General features: G+C 36.7%; 1 protein-coding gene across 1 annotated transcript; it reads left to right on the top strand.

The window, feature by feature from the left end:
• The first annotated feature begins 1,590 nt into the window (after positions 1-1,590).
• LOC139116750 (myeloid differentiation primary response protein MyD88-like) lies at positions 1,591-19,041 on the top strand. Its single transcript, XM_070679382.1, has 5 exons — positions 1,591-2,299; positions 9,247-9,390; positions 13,163-13,340; positions 13,693-13,784; positions 14,806-19,041. Exons 1-5 carry the CDS (start codon positions 1,969-1,971, stop codon positions 14,949-14,951), a joined length of 891 nt encoding a protein of 296 aa, XP_070535483.1. The 5' UTR covers positions 1,591-1,968; the 3' UTR covers positions 14,952-19,041.
• The last annotated feature ends 559 nt before the right edge of the window (positions 19,042-19,600 follow it).

The raw sequence follows: 19,600 nt of genomic DNA, 5'->3' as shown, positions 1-19,600 counted from the left end.
AGAGCTGTTACCAAGTGTTGCTGTTCAACACAACTCGATGGTTAGTTCGACGAATCTGGGTCTTCCTAAGAGAAACATTTCCGGCAGCAGAAGTAAAGACCAACAGGTTGGCGTCAATATAATGTTATTTTACATGCTAGCTGTAGAAATTGTCGCATTGACCAGTATAATATTAACTGTGAGTCCTAATTCTGGAGTGTGACTTTTTTCAAGGTGTATTGAGCTTGCTTAATTTCAGTGAAGATATAAAACCTAGTGCTTTACCTTAAAAATATTATATAGCCACATTTTAACCGACATTGTGTTGCGGATGTAACATTGGTGGCAGCGGTTGAATTGGGGTTCGATAGAAATTTGCTAGCAAAAATCTCGAATTTCAATCACTTATATACTGAGATAATGTAAAAGAGATAATGTTATTCTGTAATGATTAATGTTAGTATATACATGATCAGTAGCTTTGTTAGCTTTGATAATTTTAGCAGTATATTTCTTCAGTATATCAAAAGTTCGTTGTTCCACTTCCTATAGCTTGTTGAATTGTCCATTGTTCAGCCTGCGAATACAGCCTCTGTATATCTTTGTATCGTTGACAAGTGAATTCAGTCTTGACTCTAGTTAAATCATCGACAATAATACATGTACAGGTTCTGTTGACACATTGAATGTTGTGTGTTTCAGCATGCTTTAGGGAGATAGTATGACGCTGTATTTGGTACACGTAATGAAAATATTGAAAACAAACGATCGACAATGACAGCTTCTGTCCCCTGTTACGAGTGCTATTTGTTGTTTTTGTAATACAAATTCAATGGCGTTCATAATATTTTAGATTTTCGAAACGAAAGTCGTGAAATCCTTTTCATCTGAAAATCAGATCCTGCCCGTATACCTTGTGCAAACATTTCAAATGTCCCCTGTACTGACAGTATTTGTGAATGCAGCCTTACTTTGATAGGGTATTTTTATACAATTGCGCAAATGGTGTATTGCATGTCCCCGATCTTGCACTTTACCAAAGTTTGTCTTTCAATGTACCAGGTAATTTTAGCCGCTTTGATTCTTAGGCTTCGTGATTTCAGCTAGCTAAAATTGGTATTTTCGCTACAAATACTTGCTCTGTAGTCATGTTAACTTACTCCTCTATGACCATGTTTTTTGCACACTTTACTAGCATACGGTTTGTTTATCCGTAGCCTCCCTATTCTTGTGTTTTTCAACGTATTGAAGTTTTTGAAGGAGCATGTAAATGACAGCCGCTTTCCCGTTAACAACCGATAATTGCATAAATAAAGATTTATGCAATCAAATTACAGAAAAAAAGAGAAGGAGAAACAAAAATTGACTCTAGCTGTAGTAGATGTCACGAAACGTTTATCACCTTCAAAGAGGGTAATAATTTTTTGAGCTAGTAGGTAGGGGCACATACTTGACAGAGCGACAAAAAACAATCGCCCTTCAAACGCTTCATAGTTGCGCAGAAGTACTGGGGTGGTATTTTAACTGCTGTCTTTAAACCAAATTTATGGCCAACCATAAAATAATCGACCTATTTACAATACGTCATTCTTGCCACTACGGTTAAACCTCAGACAAACATAGGCCAAACATACGTCATGTCATCCAAAGGGAAAACTTCGGGGATTTCTGTGAAAGATCTTCAAAGATTCTTCCTGTTTAGGGAGAAGTCTGACTGAACGACACATAGTTGCCTTCATTTCAGGCCCCGAGTGCTCAACGTAAACACGATAAAAAATTGTCTTCTTAAGATTTAATATACAAGAGGGCGCAAACACACCTCTCTAAATCAGCTGTGACTGCAGTAGTGTTGGTGTGTTTTGACATTGAGCATTAAGGCTACAGTCGGTGTTTACTTCGCTGGAAGGACGCTCTACGGTGCAACCAGATTGAGCTGGAAGAGGTCGATCTGTGTGATTTCTGCTGTTTATTTACCTCCTACAGTCAAAAATGGCTGAGTCGGACGACTGGGAAATGTGTGAAGTTTCCTGTGAAGTTTCCTGCTACAGAGATCTTCCTGCGCGACATCTACGGCAGCGAACCAGGAATATTCTTTCCAGATACCTCAACGTAAATTTGAGAGGCAGGGATTGGAGAGTTGTAGCCGATGTATTGGAGTATGAATACATTACCATATTGAACTGGGAAAGAGACCAGGACCCGATGGGCTGCTTCCTGCGCGACTGGGGTACGAAAGAGAGTAGTACGGTTGGAAAATTAATTGATGTACTGGAGTATTTAGACCGCCAGGATGTTATCTGTGAGATAAAAAATCTATTAGGTAAGCGTCAGAAATAATTGCAAACTGTATTGAACACATTTCCGAGGTAAGAGGACTTGCAGTATGTTTCAACGCCTACGCTGATTTTATTCTGTACAAAAGATTGTTTTGCTTATAGCGATCCATGTTTTGAGTATACGAGTACTTTTTGGCAGAAGCGGGTAGTAGGGTGACAACAAACTATTGATCGAGTGTATTTTACATGGATGTACCTGGGATCATGGATGTCTGTTTACCACCACGCTGCAATGCACAATTGATTTGATTTGTTCATAGTCAGTCCTTACAAATATGTAAACATCGAAGTTTATTACTTATCTAACCCTTCACCAACGCTGGCCCCTTGTCATAAAGAATTCTATTGTCCTCAATATTACAAAAATACGTTTGTCTGTCGTTTGTATGTTCGTCTGTATTACTTAGCACATGTATATTAAAGAATTAAAAGAACATATCTTTCAAATATAAATATATATATATATATATATATATATATATATATATATATATATATATATATATATATATATATATATATATATATATATATATATATTATATATATATATATATATATGATGTTCCTGGCCAAGACGTTTCGCCCAGTCTTGGCTGGGCTGCTTCGGTAGGCCCTGTCCATTTCATTACTCTGCTATCCTGTCATGTGATGTCACATGGTCCAAATGGTCTATTGTCTTCGGTTGATACCATTATTCCCATGGGTGTTTAGTTTTTTTATCCAGAATGTTTCTCGTGTTAGTCATTTGGACCATGTGACATCACATGACAGGATAGCAGAGTAATGAAATGGACAGGGCCTACTGAAGCAGTCCAGCCAAGACTGGGCGAAACGTCTTAGCCAGGAACATCTTCCGATTTACTACTATAGACAAAAAACTGCCAAATATATATATATACACAAAATGTATACAATGTGCCCTCCCGGTTATCACCATAATGGCTTTATGGCAACCTCTGAACTTGGGCACAGAGAGTACGGTTACACATTGTTGAGGATTGAAAATATGGACTCACCAGAGTGCTCTAACGGCAATACGTACCATGAGCGAAGCATAGTGCCAACAGTGAAGGCCTCTTATATAACGCAAGAGGCTGCCCAACAATCTCAGAGTGCTCTAACTACTATTAAAGCAGTGAGCGAAATACACAAAATGTATACAATGTGCTCTCCCGGTAATCACCATAATGGCTTTATGGCAACCTCTGAACTTGGGCACAGAGAGTACGGTTATATATATATATATATATATATATATATATATATATATATATATATATATATATATATATATATATATATATATATATATATATATATATATATATATATATATATGAAACAGAGTGATAAGGACCAGGAAACGATGTGTTCTCCTCTTTCTTTTGATATTGCTCAGCGATCCAACATTGAGCACTGTACTCCCCTGCTTAGATACATTTATAATCTAGTCTTCGTGGTTAACAACTGATAAACAACTTTTGAACACTTACTATCAAGCCGTACGTCCTTCGTGCAAAATGTCGTGCCGTTTTTATCATCCTTTATACTTTGTAACCTGAATGTCCTTCTCATCACGATACATTATTTGCCCAGCTGTCTTAGTCTTCACAAATGCATATTTCATAAGACGTATAAAGTTGGCTATACTTCAATCACGAAGTATTGTCAGTCACGTAAATTTTACATTAAACTAAAAGTTCCAGGACAAGTATTGGGCACTCAAAAAATGAATTCTCTGCACAAACACTGAGCTTATTTTCTGAGAGCCTAGAAATTGAAAAAATGCGGTGATTGCATTGTGTAATCATTGTACGATAACGATCATGTGATACTTAATTTGCATAACCTTGCGAAACCGTTTTCTCCTTTCCCTGACGCTGCAATGCTTCCGCTTAAATTCCGAAAGATTAACATCTGTTTTAGTCACTCTTGACAATGGTGTGCCTGCAATCTAGATCGTTTTCTATGGCCATGACAATTTTTCGGCAGGTCATTGATCCCCATTCAAACACCTGTAACAGACAAACAGTAAATAACAAATTAAAAACTAGCGAATGCACAAGAAATCCGAGAAACATTTTAAAATTTAATTACAATGTCAAACGTTGGTTCTAAGTGCGACCGGAAACACCGCAGCGTTTTTACGGGGAATGGAAAAAACTTGAAAGGTTTTGTAAAGTGATTGTCGCGGGACCATATGTAAACAATGCTTGCAAATCACGATATTTTTCCTGCACCCCTAAGTAAGAGATTTTATTACTTTGTGCTTGAATTGATTGATGTTTATGACAACTGGCTTTTACTTCCCCTCGACAAGTGTATACATGTGCATTTACACATACAGCCGTGGCCACAGAACCGTTGATTAAACCTACTCGATGCAGTCAGAATTTCTAGTTGTATAAAGACGGAACTAACCCTGCAAAGGGATGTAGATGAAAGTTTACAACTCGCACCCTGTGTTCTATATTTAAACAAAAAATACCACTTACATACATTAAAGCTTCTACTTAATAAATAGCTTATTGAAACCAAATCTTTTTATGGGATCACTGCTGTTAGCGTTAGCAAACGTGTGTTTCATGCAGAGAGTGTGTTTTGGGGAATTGAAGTAAGCTGCACTGACTTTATACAGCTAATGATACACTTTGATAAAGAGGAAAATGTAGACAGGATAATTCAGTTCTGATCTACAGTCTGTAGTCTTCGTATTACAATGACACCAGTTTTTTTCCTTTGTTATTGAGTTAATGAGACAAATAAGTTGTCGGAACAAGAAAGTCATAAATAAACCAAAGTTATGCACGGCAATGTAATCTCAATCTGGACCATAGGGTGCCGATCACAAACTCTCATTTACATTATTTGGTAGAGCTGGTTTTGCTTTTGGACAAACATGATTTCTGACATCTCCGCTTGCCAAGGTCTCTTATCCGGATAGCTTGATGCTCCCCGAAATCAGATTATTAGTGGGAAACTAGTTGAACTAACGACCGATGAATTTCCGACATCATGAAATCAACAGTTTAATGGCCATGGTATACATATGTTATATGTGGTGCATTTAAGTATTTTGTGTACAAGCGCAAATGTAGTCAAGAACACGGTGCACATATATCATGCATGCAGAAATGACTGGCTTAAGATGAATGTTTAGCCTGAAATGTTCAGTTTATTTCCGTAGTAATATTTCACATGTGACAGTTGTACCGTTCTGAAATTTTACACAGAACATTTCATTTCTTTAAAGACAAGCCAGTCTTGTCATGGACCTTAAGAAAAGAGGTCGATAGTTTTGTTTAAATGACTCCTGATAAGGCGAACAAATATTTATGTTTCCTTTAACATGCCCTCAAGTAAATAAGGAACGTGTATTTAGGTCGGGAACTTTTTTATTTTTTTTTAATTTTGATGTGACCATTAAAAAACTGTAAACTTCTGCAAGATCATGCTTGGCTTTGCGACGCAAAAGGTTTACGGTCAGTAAATTGACAAAGGGGTATGTAAGGTAACGGGAAAGACACACATTTATATTTGGCCACATTAGTTGTACTGAATGCTTTCACTAATCTACAATGTACATTCAAGTATATCTCTACCCGTAGGTAATGAATAAAGAACATTTGTATTACTCTACATATATATATATATATATATATATATATATATATATATATATATATATATAGAATATAATATATATATTATATATTATATATTATACTTGTCCTGTTAATCTGCGAAAATTACGTTTAGTTGTCATCTATGATTCGTCTATTCACTTGATCATTCGAAAAGATATATGATAAAAAGGTAAAGTGCCATGTTATCTCTATATTTTTGAATACCCTGGTTTCTGATGACAAGACTGATGACAAGGATTTAAACTTTTGCCCCCAAAAGGAAGCCGAGAACATCGTTTGGCGTGATCAGCCCCGAATCTGTATACTATAGACATTTACACACACTCAATACACTGCACTGTATACGAACGTCTATAACACACAAAAAATGAGCGGTACATTCATGGTTCGATCACAGGCGGCCCAAACACTATTAATGAGCTTATTATTGAGTTTTTCTCAGTTTTCTCTATCAGTCCCTCTCCTTTTCTTCATGCTTTGACTGATCGTAGTAAATAAAATAAATGACTATATAGCCTAACCTATAGCCTCTTGACTCTTTTTTTATTTTACACCCCATTACAAGGACGCTTATCTCTCATATACACATCTTGTAATTTATTAGTCAACACAACTAATTATGCTAATCCGTGGACTTATCAAGGGTTGGTCAACATTGCAAAGATAGAGATGTAAATAAAAAAGGAGCCTTTTCTATCTTTCGCGATATTGACTAACCCATACAATCCCTTATAAGTCCACGGATTAGCATAATTAGTCATGTTGACTAATTAATTACAAGATGTGTGTATATGAGAGATAAACGTCCTTGTAATGGGGTGAAAATAAACAAAGAGTCAAGAGGCTAAGTTAGGCTATAAAGTAATTTATTTTTATTTACTACGATCAGTCAGAGCATGAAGAAAAGGAGAGGAACTGATAGAGAAAACTGAGAAAAACTCAATAATAAGCTTATTAATAGTGTTTGGGCCGCCTGTGGTTCGATTTGGAAATAAAACCGAATGTGTTTTTGAACGAAAAATTGCATCCTTACCGTCCATATCGAACTTGAAACATCAACTTTAAATATCATATCATAAAAAAGCTGAAAACGTGAAATGGCAGGCATAAGGGAGCCTTCAGTGATAACAGGTTGGGGTGGGCCGGGGGCATTTGGGTATTGGTAGTAGGTCACTTTTAGAAAAAATCCAAATTCCTATTTCTTGTACATACAGTATATGCACGTTTACTTCCCACTTCAAACAAAGTGCATTTACATATATTATCAAAAATATATAAATGTACAAATATACTTTGTTTTGCAGCGGGAAATTGTCAATAGTTTGCCTGATTAAGTCCCATATATTATGATTTGATCTTTTTGGGTGAAGCACTATATCAGCCACATCTTGCCTTCTTTTATTTGCGCATAACATGGTGATTCTCCCGTAAATGTATGATCCTTCAAAAATGCTTGCGTGATAAAATGCGATCCCTCCCAAAACGCCTGCCCTCCGCCCTGCAATTTCTGTCCCTAACTTACATAACAATTAAACCAATTGTTATGTAAACTGGCTGATACTTGTTCAGTTATTCCTGGGGACAATACTGCAGTGATTGGGGGAGGAACAAGTTTTTGAATGTCGATTGAGGGGGAGGTCACATTTTAGACAAGTGGTTAGGGGTGGGTCACATTTCCAGTACAGGTGCGCACGGAATTCCTGGCCTGCCCCTGTAATAACTGAAGGCTTTCTAAAGAAAATTGAATGTTTATTCATTGACATCAACTGTTGCAACGAATTGCATGGTATCAGCTGATACGATCTGTATATGTCGTTTGTAGTACAACAATCAATTACAAACAACATAAGCAGAATTCGGCAATATCATTCAAATGTTTATAATTAATAATTGCGTTACTTTTCGACGACTTCTCGAGAAGAGCTATTATGTTCAGATGAAAGAGAAAACTTTACTTTAAACGGATGCTTGAAAGGTAAAAACATACTAGAGAGGATTTGTCGGGAACTTGAAGAAACCGATGGTGAAAGTTGTCGCCGATTTACAACCGATGCATCAGAAATGGGTAGCCGAGATGTTAGATCAACGGTAAACCCACGGTCGTCATGATTGTTGGTCATAGCTGACCTTAGACTGAGACTTTGAATGTCCCCGGAGTCATTTCCGTGGACGCTACAGGGTGAGGTCACTGCCGTTGTTGGCCCGTTGATAGCTGGTTTGAGTAGTTTTTCACGCTTGCCTCCTTGACATTGCCATTGACATACTTAATGTGCCGTGTGTCAAAACCAAGCATCATCTAGGAGTTTGCAAGCGTCCTGAGTGCTGTTTCACCTACATCAATGAAGCGAACCATGTTGTAAACAACATAGAATCGCTCACTGCAGTGTATCGTACGTGTATGCTGTGCTGAGCGCGAGCCATACAGAGCAGACGACAAGTTAATCCGGGAGGACAGTCAGGCATATTATCGATATTGTTGTACATTTATCAAGATTTATCGTTTTATGTATCACATAGTTTGCCCCATAATTTCGTCCTTTTCCTTTATTCGTTTACAAACAAAATCCCTTTACTGTTATGCTCGCTGTGGGGCAGCAATGCTTGACAATCGGATATTTTATCGGTAATAATCAGGGGTTATGTCACAAAAATCATTGGAGTTGACAAAGTTATAATACAATTTCTAATTAGTTTGATTACGAACCAAACACTGAATCAATAGCTATAAAAGCAGATATCAACAATTTGATGATATATTATCCCAGCACAGGGCGTCACCTATGAATGGACATTGTAAATTTCGCTGTTGTCCTAATAAGACTTTTCAGTAAACGATGTTTAGTTTCCTGCTCATGTGGCTAGCTATAGAGGAATGCTTCACCAGAAGAATGCTTCGGGCTGTCAAGCACTTACAACTATACCACACATGGACTGTGCAAATCATTCTTCAAACTCTATTCATGTTACTTAGACCTTATGGAACAACATCTTAAAAAGTCCCGTAATGTATCAGTTGCTACAATTTCAGTCTCGCTATTATATGATGCATAGCGCCCACATTATCAACTATGAAATGAAGTTGTATTTTACACTTCATCGTACAGAAAAGTGTCCTTTTCTGTATTGGACAGGACATTGCACCTCCCATTTGATGATTTAATGTCACGTCAAGAAGCTTTAGTTTTTCAGTACCGCCATTTTTAAATGAATATATTTGGATTTAACGTAAACTGCGTAGTCTTGCAAAGGTCACTGTTTTTACGTTTTTTCTTTAATGATAGATGGGGATTACACTTTGTGGAAACGGAGAGAGAGGGAAGGATCCCCATTGCAGGTGAATGAAGTCTCCCCTTCCCAGCAGGACTATCCAGTTCAACGAGTTACAGATGAACTTCGTGGTATAACTAGAGGAGATCGTGCAAGTGGTGAGTTTCATTAACTGAAACACAGTATTTTTTGTTTCCGTGCACTAGACAGGTCAAACGTTGCAATGTCTTTTATCTCTCTCCCTCCCACATGTTCCAACTTCCAACTTTTTCCCTTCAATTCCCCCTTCCAGAATATTTTGGGCTAAGTCTTGTAATGTACGTAACTCAATTTTAAACCAGAAAAAAATATTTCGATAATAATGCGATTGCTTTGATGTGCTTAAAAAATGTTCAGATGACTACAATGTTGGTGTCCTCGGTAACACTTTGCAGGTGTTTGGCTCTTAATAAATACACTAAGATTTCTCATTCTAAGCAAATGGCTATGATAGATCAGTACTCACTTTGTGATGATTTCTTGCATGAATAAGCATAAGTAACAGCTTGTCTGTGAGAGTTTGTAAAGAACGCGATAGAAGACGTTGATGTCAGAAAATATTTAGCCTTTTTGGCACACTGTGAGTTGTATCGAACCTAGAATTTTCTTCTTATTGTTGAAATGCTAAGGAATTTCATTCCAGTAGTTTTTGTAATCATATGCCTTTTAGGGCCATCTGCTGTAATTTGTGTACATTCAAGATATGAAACTGAACAACCAGAGATCAAAATCACTTTGTTTTGCAAACACTGATTTTGAAATGTATTCCCCTGAAAGCTGTCGTTGCATTCTGCTAGTATGCAAACACAAATTGAAAATTACTACCTAAAAGCTGTAATAAGCAAGTGTGCATGTATAGCCTCATTTCTTTTAAAAGTACGGAAATATTTGTGTTCGGTGCTCGTTACATAAGTCTCTGCTGTTACTTTTCCTGATGGTTATATCAGCCACAATTTTTGTGTTTTCTATACTTTTATCGTTCTACACCCAAAGTCATGTTAAATTATGTTCAGCGTCTAAATGCAACCTATATCTGTGTAAAGTCCAATGTAATTGTGTTTAATTTACTTTTGGAGTAGAACGCATTTGTCAAGAATGATATGCAATATTGCAGTACGCCATCAATTGTGTTTGAAAGACAATTAATTTGTATTTTCCATACTAAAGGGTGGATTGTGAGAAAGAGTATTTTGTTTTTGTAAAATTAAGATATTTTGAAGATTTACAGCGATTGTTGCTTTACCTGTCCCTACATTATACAGAATGAAAAGTGGTATGCTCAGCGTCTAAATGCAACCTATATATGATTACAAAAACTACAATTGTTTTTCACTTTAGTCTACGTACACCCACGAGCGAATGTTTCTACAGCAGCTGAACACATATCAAATAATTTACAGAAATTGGAATCACTTGCCCCGGATGCTCCGAAGTTTGTACTTGGTGACTTCAATCATTGTGACTTTAGTAAGAGTGCAAAAAATATCCACCAATATGTTTCGTGTCCTACTCGTTTTGATAAAATACTTGATAGGTGTTATGGTACAGTTCCTGACGCATACAAATCTTTTGCGTTGCCCTCTCTTGGATCTTCAGATCACAATGTTGTAATGCTTGCCCCTATCTATAAACCAGTCATTAAGCGGATTCGTAGAGTAACAAAAACTGTGAAGAACTGGTCAGTAGACAGTATTTCTAGCTTACAGGCGTGTTTCGAATGTACTGACTGGGAGATGTTTTATCATTCTTGTATCGATTTTAATCAACTTGCCGATGTCATTTCTTCCTATATTTCATTTTGTGCGGATTCTGTTATTCCTACGAAAAATGTCAAAATTTTCCCCAATAACAAGCCATGGGTGACCAAAAAATTAAAGTATATTCTCAACCAGAAGAAGAGAATCTTTTTTCAGGGTACATCAGGCGAGAAGCAGTTGATAAACAAAGAAGTCAAGAGAGCGATTAGGCAGGCAAAGTTAGATTATAAAAATAAAATTCAATCAAAGTTTCTTTCTGGTAACTTTCGATCTACTTGGCAAGGTATCAAGCATATGGCAGCAGTAAATAAGGTTACTCCTTCAGAGTCAAAAGTTACACTAAATAACTTAGACTCAGCGGCGCTGCCAAAGGTCCTAAACACATTCTTCACTCGTTTTGAAACAGAGAGGAATTTTCATCTCAAATCTCAAATCTAAAACAGTCATAATCTCCTGAGTTAGGGATGTCTATTGAGACAGAGAAAGTAGCTAAAACTTTAAAATCATTAAATGTGAACAAAAGTCCAGGTCCTGATTGTATTTGTGGTCGCACCCTGAAGTTCTGTGCTGATCAGCTTAGAGTAGTCTTACAACACCTTTTCCAAGTTTCTCTTGATACAGTTAGTATTCCTGCCATTTGGAAAAATTCTATAGTAGTACCAGTCCCAAAGAAAGCTAGCCCTAAAGAACCCAATGATTTTCGACCTGTTGCTCTTACTTCCCTGGTAATGAGAACATTTGAGAAAATAATTAAGTCCATTATTCTGACAAAGGTTGGCAACAAACTAGACCCCCTACAATTTGCATATAAACCGGGAAAAGGTGTTGAAGATGCTAAGCTTTTCATTCTCAATACACTGTACAAACACTTAGAAAAAACAGGTGCTCATGCAAGAATCCTTTTCGCAGATTTCTCCAGTGCTTTCAACACAATCCAACCCCACATCCTTGCAGAAAAACTCTTAAAATTTAATTTTAGCAATCAACTTGTACTTTGGATTATTGACTTTCTTACAAATAGATCACAAAGGGTGTTTGTCAATGGTATTTTGTCAAGTATCATTCAAACAAATACAGGTTCTCCTCAGGGTGCGTTCTGTCTCCTCTGTTGTACATCCTTTATACTGACGATTGTAGAAGTACACATGAAGGTAGCCATCTTGTTAAGTTTGCTGACGATAGTGATCTGCTTACACTTCTACAGGGATCAGAATGTCATCATGGTCCCGCTCTTAGTGAGTTTGTTGAGTGGTGTGATAATTCGTATCTAAACTTAAATGTTAAGAAAACTAAGGAAATGATAATTGATTTTAGGAGGCAAGAACGCAACCCTCCTACGTCCATTGTTCACGATCTAGAAGTCGAGATTGTTTCGAAGTATACATACATTGGTTCAATATTTGACAACAAATTGAAATGGGATCATAACACCGATGCTATACTGAAGAAGGGGCAGCAAAGATTGTACTTTTTAAGGAAACTGCGTTCATTCATGGTTGATAAACAAATTTTATCTCTTTTTTATAAATCTTACATTGAAAGCGTTATCTCATTTTCATTCGTTTGTTGGTATCAAAATCTGTCTGTTAAAAACAAAACTTCATTTGATAGAATTGTTTCACTTAGCTCAAAACTAATTGGTATACCCCAGAGAAGTCTTTCTACGTTTCATAATCAGCAAGTACTCAGGAAAGCCCGCTCAATTCTTTTGTCTAGTGATCACATTTTATCAGCAGAGTTCGACACACTTCCCTCTGGTCGGCGTTTTAGATACCCGGCTTGCAGGTCAAACCGGCGCAAGTTGTCATTCATTCCAACCGCTGTGCGGCTTTTAAATGATTCCTAAACTGTTTTTGTATAGTCCTGCGTCTCCTACCATTTTGTAAATTTGTATTATATATTTTTGATGTTGTATTTGAGCCACGCTTTTTAATTGCCCGTGTTTGGGATAAATAAAGTTCTATTGAATTGAATTGAATTGAATGGACAGTATATTTCTTGGTGCCTCATTGAAACGTTTTCTGGAGGGAAACTACATCTTATGAAAAATGAAAGGACAACTCTAGCTTTTAAATGAAAAAACAATAATAAATTTATATATCTTTGATGATTATCATAACTGTCTTTTCCTCAGGGCCAATTGAAACCTTTGATGCATATGTGTGTTTTTGTGAAGCAGACAGTAGTATCGTACATACCATGATGAGCGTATTGGAAAAACCTCCGTACAACTTGAAGTTGTGTGTGGAGTTTAGAGATCTAGTACCAGGCTGTCCAAAAGTGACAGCTGAGGCAGAGCTCATTACGAACAGGTGAGTCAATTTTGGAAATGGTATCGTCATTAAACATGTGTCATTACCAGTCATTTACAGAGTCCAATATATGACATATGTTAACAATAATGGTTAGTAATTTCTTCTTTCCACCAAGCAATTGTCAAATTCGACATTCAGACCCCTGCTTATCACTTGCGTACAACAGGCAAATGCTGAAAGTATAGTTTGTTTGATCAGACCAGAACTGATCCCACTGTTCTCGATCAATTTCGTTGTTGCCAAAACGAGAGAGAATGCTCTATGCATGATTCATTTTCTCTTACACTATAGTGAAAGCAGTAAAGGTACGACATTGCAAGTTTATAAAATCTACTTTCTAACATTCCAGGTGCAAAAAAACGGTTGTAATACTATCTCCAGAATTTATAGAAAGTGAAGAATGTGACTTTCAAGCCAAGATAGCTCTTTCGTATTGTCCAGGTAAGCTTTCTGGAACAAAAAATGTAGATTGCGCCTCGGGACAGATATTCAGACTCTCATGTTCTTACAATTCCTTTCTGATCTACCACTTGTCGGGGCTCATTTTGTAACTTGTAGAATAAACAAACTTTTCACCGGCTTGGTTTCAAAAATAAAAAAATTAAAATTCCTATATAGAGTTAACACAGGGATGGCTTCCATTTTGAATTCCAAATACCGGAAAATGTCAGGTAGTTCAAATTTGCGTGGCGACCCCTGATTTTAATGTTGATGGTTAAAAGTTACATTGAGGAAAGTTTGAGCAAATGTTTAAGTCTTTCACTTACACTTTCGAGGCGTGTACTACCTAGATTTTGATTCTCTACTTCACATCCAGGCTGGCAAATTTTAACCTCAGACCTTTTAGACTTCGAAGCCAAAGTACTGGTCTTTTGCCATCCAACTGAAAATGAGATGTGATCTTTTATCTTAAAAGTCTGACTTGAGGAAATTTGACCTTAGACAGAGTAAGCAATTTCCTTCATACTGGGTGAATCAGCATGAATTACCGTGTGAAAAGTCTGGCATCTGACCTTGCAAAATTTGACCTTTGACCTTATGTGAGTCCAAACCAAGGTAGTATGTCCAGCTCATACTCGCATAGGTTTTGATTTAAAGGGACAAAAGCGCCATTTCAAAAATCGTTTTGGTTATTTCTGTTTCATTTGTGAAGCTATTTATGTAGTTCTGCTCACTGAAACGTGATAAATTGTCTGTCTCAAATCTCTACTTTCCCAAGCTTGTAGATATAACAACGAATGCTTCCGTGGCATAATTTATGGAACATCAGGGAATCATTTCTTACGTTTTATGTGGATACGTATTGGATTATACGTCTCTGTAAGTAGAACAAAATAAATAACTTCATACATGAAACAAATTAACAGAAAGCCTTCAAAAAGATGGCGACTTTATCACTTTAACTGTTGTTTATAAAGGCATTGAAAGTTTGTGATAGTCTTCGATTCATTTTCTTTGACAGGTGCAAGGGCCAAACATGTGATTCCTGTCATCTACAAACAGTGTACATTGCCTCCTATGCTCAGACATATTGCCCTGTGTGACTACACCAAGGAAGACCAACAAGAGTGGTTCTGGGAACGACTTTACTGCGCCCTCAGGGGCTAAGATAGGTATCCTCGAGTAGTGCCGCATACGTTACAACTCAAATCGGCCAAGAAAAGTCATCATGCGTTACATTAGAAAGAAAATCTGCCAAGCGCCGCTTTCCTTTGATGTCAAAACATGGAATACACCTGTCTGAACAGCCCATTAAAATATATGTTTTCACATGGCTATGTGCATTATCGTCTGTGGTGTTACAATCACAGAGGGTATATAGTAAAATAATAACACACGCCAGCTAGGGCATGATCACGATTTGTTGCCCGCCCAAGGGATGGTGCTCATGACGGTAATATTGATGATGCCCGAGCCGAAGGCGAGGGTATCATCAATATTACTGTCATGAGCACCAGCCCGAGGGCAGACAACATATCGTGATCTTGCCCGTGCTAGCGTGTGTTATTAATTTTATTACACCGAACATACACTTTTGTTTTCGAAACTTTGCTTGGAATGCGGTCAAGTACCGATCGAGACTCGCCACAGTGAAACGTTCTATTTGTTGCTCGATCGCAATGCTACATGAAGTCGAAGGTTAACTTAAATTAACGTCTAAAAACAAAGACAGTGTTGTTCAAGCTTTTCTCGTTTAATGTACTAATGTCGTCGTGTACTTCAGGTCGAGCTAATTTCTTGTAACTTTTCAAAAGCCACTGCTTTACAGAAAATACCAAGCAAATTTAATGTACGCGATGATGTGGTACGCGCGGAAAGGGCACGCGGTATTCCAGAACGTGGTAGCGGGCTATATCAGTGCACGCGACAGGGCTATATCACCTAAGCTATGTTCTATCACTTTTTGTTCTATATCACATGAGTGAGGCTTAGCCAATCAAAGTACCTTGATAATACGTGAGGTGTAATAAAATACCCTGTGGTAGATTAGAATAGTTATTATAACATCTACAACAACTGATTTAAATGGCTCTTCTTAGTACCTGTAAATTTTTGAACATCTCAAGACAGAGCATGTGAGGTTTTTACTGAAAATGACCTTTTTCCTTTTGTATATTCAGTTTTGTATATTTCTTACTGTTACATATTTCACAAAAAAACATTGTCCCCGGATTTTTCTCTTAGAAAATATGCTTAACACCATGAAGAAAAGTAAAAGAGTAATTTGTACATTTAAAGTTCAGATTCCTCATCTTATCCAAAGTAAGTTGATCATGTTAATCAACACAATGTGCATTTAACCGCAGAACTGAAAAATTTCTCATGTTTGTACATAGTATTCCTTTACCATTTTTTTTCGATATTGAAAAGAAGACTTTCAATCAGACATAGGATCAGTCTTTCAAAAAAGATTGATCAAGGCATATTCTTTGTATAGTCTTTAGCTTTACTAGTTTGCCGTTTACTTGAATACAATTGGATATACAGGAAAAAGAAAGAAGGAAAGAAATAGCTAATCTATTCAACAGCTTCATTACGATTGATTGCGAAATCTTTATACAGATTTTGCTGTTCCAACCCTTTGCATATACACCCATTTATGTAAAGTGCCTTAGATGTAATTGGAATTTTGCCGTTGAGGGATTATTTTGCTTACTTCAGAAACTTATTTTAAACAAAAGAAAATTATTAGGTAAATGAGAATAATGTCAAGTATGTTATGGTTTACCTTACATGACCCATACGACCCTACATGACCTGACATTGATGCATTTTGTTGCACTCTGTACGTTGAATCAAACCCCTGGCATTCGTGATCCACAGTCTTTGGTAATATTCAGCTTTGCGAAGCAAATATTGCAAACTCTGCCCTAAGTGAGTACCAATGAAAATCTGTGCAGCATTTAATGAACATGCTGTGTTAACACAGATTTCAATAAAAATACCTGGTCATGTAGCCAGTAATGAAAACATTTTATTGTATGACTAAGCTCGAGACTTTCAAACTTAGTGAAAGTTTTTGATATTGTCATGGTGTGTATGCATGAACACAAAATGTCAAAAATGACTCTACTGCAGAAGCCTGTCGGATCAAATTCACGGCCACAAGATAATTCTGTACAAGCAATTGTTATATTTTACAGGAGCTATTCTTAGCACTTTTAGGAAGGAAGAGATTACTTTGTGCTATGACTAATAACGCCTTATGAAGCCTTTGAATAAGGTGCACTTCATTCCAAAAGCTACGCTCTGGAATACGTTCTTTGACGGATTGTGTTTCTAAGTTCTGCATTACGTCTATTGGTATTTTGATAGTGGCAGAAACAGCATCCACGTAATCTCCATATAACTCGACAAGTGACACATTTGTAGACATGAAAATAGCATCTGTCGATTTCATTCACCAAAGATACATGACAACAGTTGCTTCCGCCAAATGCCAGAAAACATTTCAAAAACTATTCCTCTGTAGCTATGGCCTTTTGAAAGGTAAATGAAAAATATTCTGTGAGATTAAAGCAAGTCATGTCATTCCGAAAATCACCAGGTTGAGTCTAATATTAAGATTCGGGAACTTTTTGTTTGCTAAAACTGAATCAAATATCGCATAATTACCTTAAAGTTTCATTCTGTAAAATTACCAGATGACTCGGAAATTTGTATCTTGCAAATGATTTGTACATAGCTCCAGAGAAATCGGCCTCTTTAGGAGTGTGGAAAATTACCAACACTCACTCAACAATTAAGGCATATATAATAGCCCCTCAAATGGTGCCTAAAATTTCAAGAATATTTAAGAGCCGGAACGTGTTCACAGACCTGTTTCTGTCCTATCTGTATATCTCACTGAATCTGTATCTTTTGCTTTAGCCACAGGTCTTAAATATAGCTACACAAGTAGTGTCGTATTAAGTGTTTATGTCATGTCTAAAAATTTATGATATTTCAAAAAGTTGAAGATCTGTGCAAAGTAACGTTTGTGTTGCTGTAAATTAATACATGAAAGACTTCCAAGTATCTCAGACCCTAACATGTGGCTTTGCATGCAGAGCTGTGCATTGTTACACAAAACGAGCTCTGATACAAACAGGAAAATCTGACCTTTGCTCTGTTATACAAAATGAGTCCTGATACAAACATGACATTCTGACCTTACTGTACACCTGTGTTTACAGTACTATATAGAGCTGTGACCTTCCAAAGCTGTATACACTCCCAAGTCACAGCACTCTTACATCTTGTACTGTCATCACTGACGCAAACCTGTAACTCTGCTCTGTGGTAGGTACTACAGAAGGCCCTTTGCAGGGGTGACTTCTGTTGCGTCCATGTGGATATACATACATTTTTCTATACAAACATATATGAAGACTACTCGATATTTCCATGGTGAGATAGGAAAAACGGCACTATAAATAGGGATGAGTTGACCTTCAATTACTGATTGTATGAAAGTTATATCTGCAGCATTCATTCACCTCTTCGTTTTCTTAAGTCTTATGAATTTAAATGTAAGTAACCTATTTATAAGGATTTTAAATGTTTATAGTACTGTTGCATAATTTTAGGTTTTGCATTTCTGCAAAGGGTTACATTTTACCTGGCTGCTTCCATCTAATTAAATGAAAGGCTGATGTCAACTCATTATTAGTGAAGTAGTCAGTGTATACACTTAAGTTAGCATTAGCCTGATAGCAACAAGGAAATGGATTATGGCATTATGGAGAAGTGTCATCTTTTGTCAAATTTATCTGAACTTTGTGAGCAGTTTCTTGAAATGTCGTCAGGAAATTACTTTATAGTCAGATATTCTAGAGCTCTTGACATCTCGTCAACCCTGTCTCGTCAACTCTGTCTTAACTCTGTACGACTCCTTTGACTCTAATTACGACATTCTGATAAATATCTTGTTTTGGAAATTCTAAAGTCTGTTTATCGTTTGAAATTTATTGATCATTCAGATTATGTAAAGATAACTATTCACGAGATAGACCTATGCATAGCAAACATGAAGGAAAAGATGGATTTCATAGTGAAAGAGTTTATCAAGTATCGAACTTATACAACATTAAGTAACTTTTAACATGAAATTTAGTGTTCATATTTTTTCGTTTGTCTCATTTACTCATGTACTTTTACCCTGTCTTTTATTCCTCTCTATTTTATCTTTCTAAATAAACAATTTAATGTTTAATGTTACAATTTTTTCACCTAGCTTGAATAATTATATTTCAACATTCTAGTTACCAGTATTCCCTGTAGGTAGGTACATTTGAGGTTAGCCAACCAAGTGTTGCTCTCCTTATACGGTAAGAATGCCTCCCAGCTGAAGTTTCCCTTTTTTGAACAAAACAAGTCTTCGAAGACGAAAGGATCTAAATTCTCCAGAAGATCAATATCCTTGTGATTGTTTCCTACCTTATTGTGAGATTGTTTCTTCCAGGTAAACCCACCTTCGCGTTATATGGTGGAGAATCCACAAGTGATATAAAATCAAAACTCTATTTATTACCTGTACTGTCAAAATTGGACAATTTTCATTCCACCCCTAATGAAACAGAATACGTTGCATCGCGTGTACTCGTACATAGATCATACAAGTTGCAAATTGCATTAATGGGCTATAACAGCGACATGGTAAGCTAATATTGATTTCTTGCTTTACCAGCTAGAGTATGTAGTCTCTGGCAAAATTAGACAGAGCAATTTGGAAATGTTCATTTACCTGTTGCTCATGACATAGTGCCAATTACGGG

The sequence above is a fragment of the Ptychodera flava genome, chromosome 18 (genome assembly GCF_041260155.1).
Source record: "Ptychodera flava strain L36383 chromosome 18, AS_Pfla_20210202, whole genome shotgun sequence".
Classification (NCBI taxonomy): Eukaryota; Metazoa; Hemichordata; class Enteropneusta; family Ptychoderidae; genus Ptychodera; species Ptychodera flava.
The sequence above is the reverse complement of the archived record's forward strand: the minus strand, read 5'-3'. Positions and strand labels throughout refer to the sequence as shown.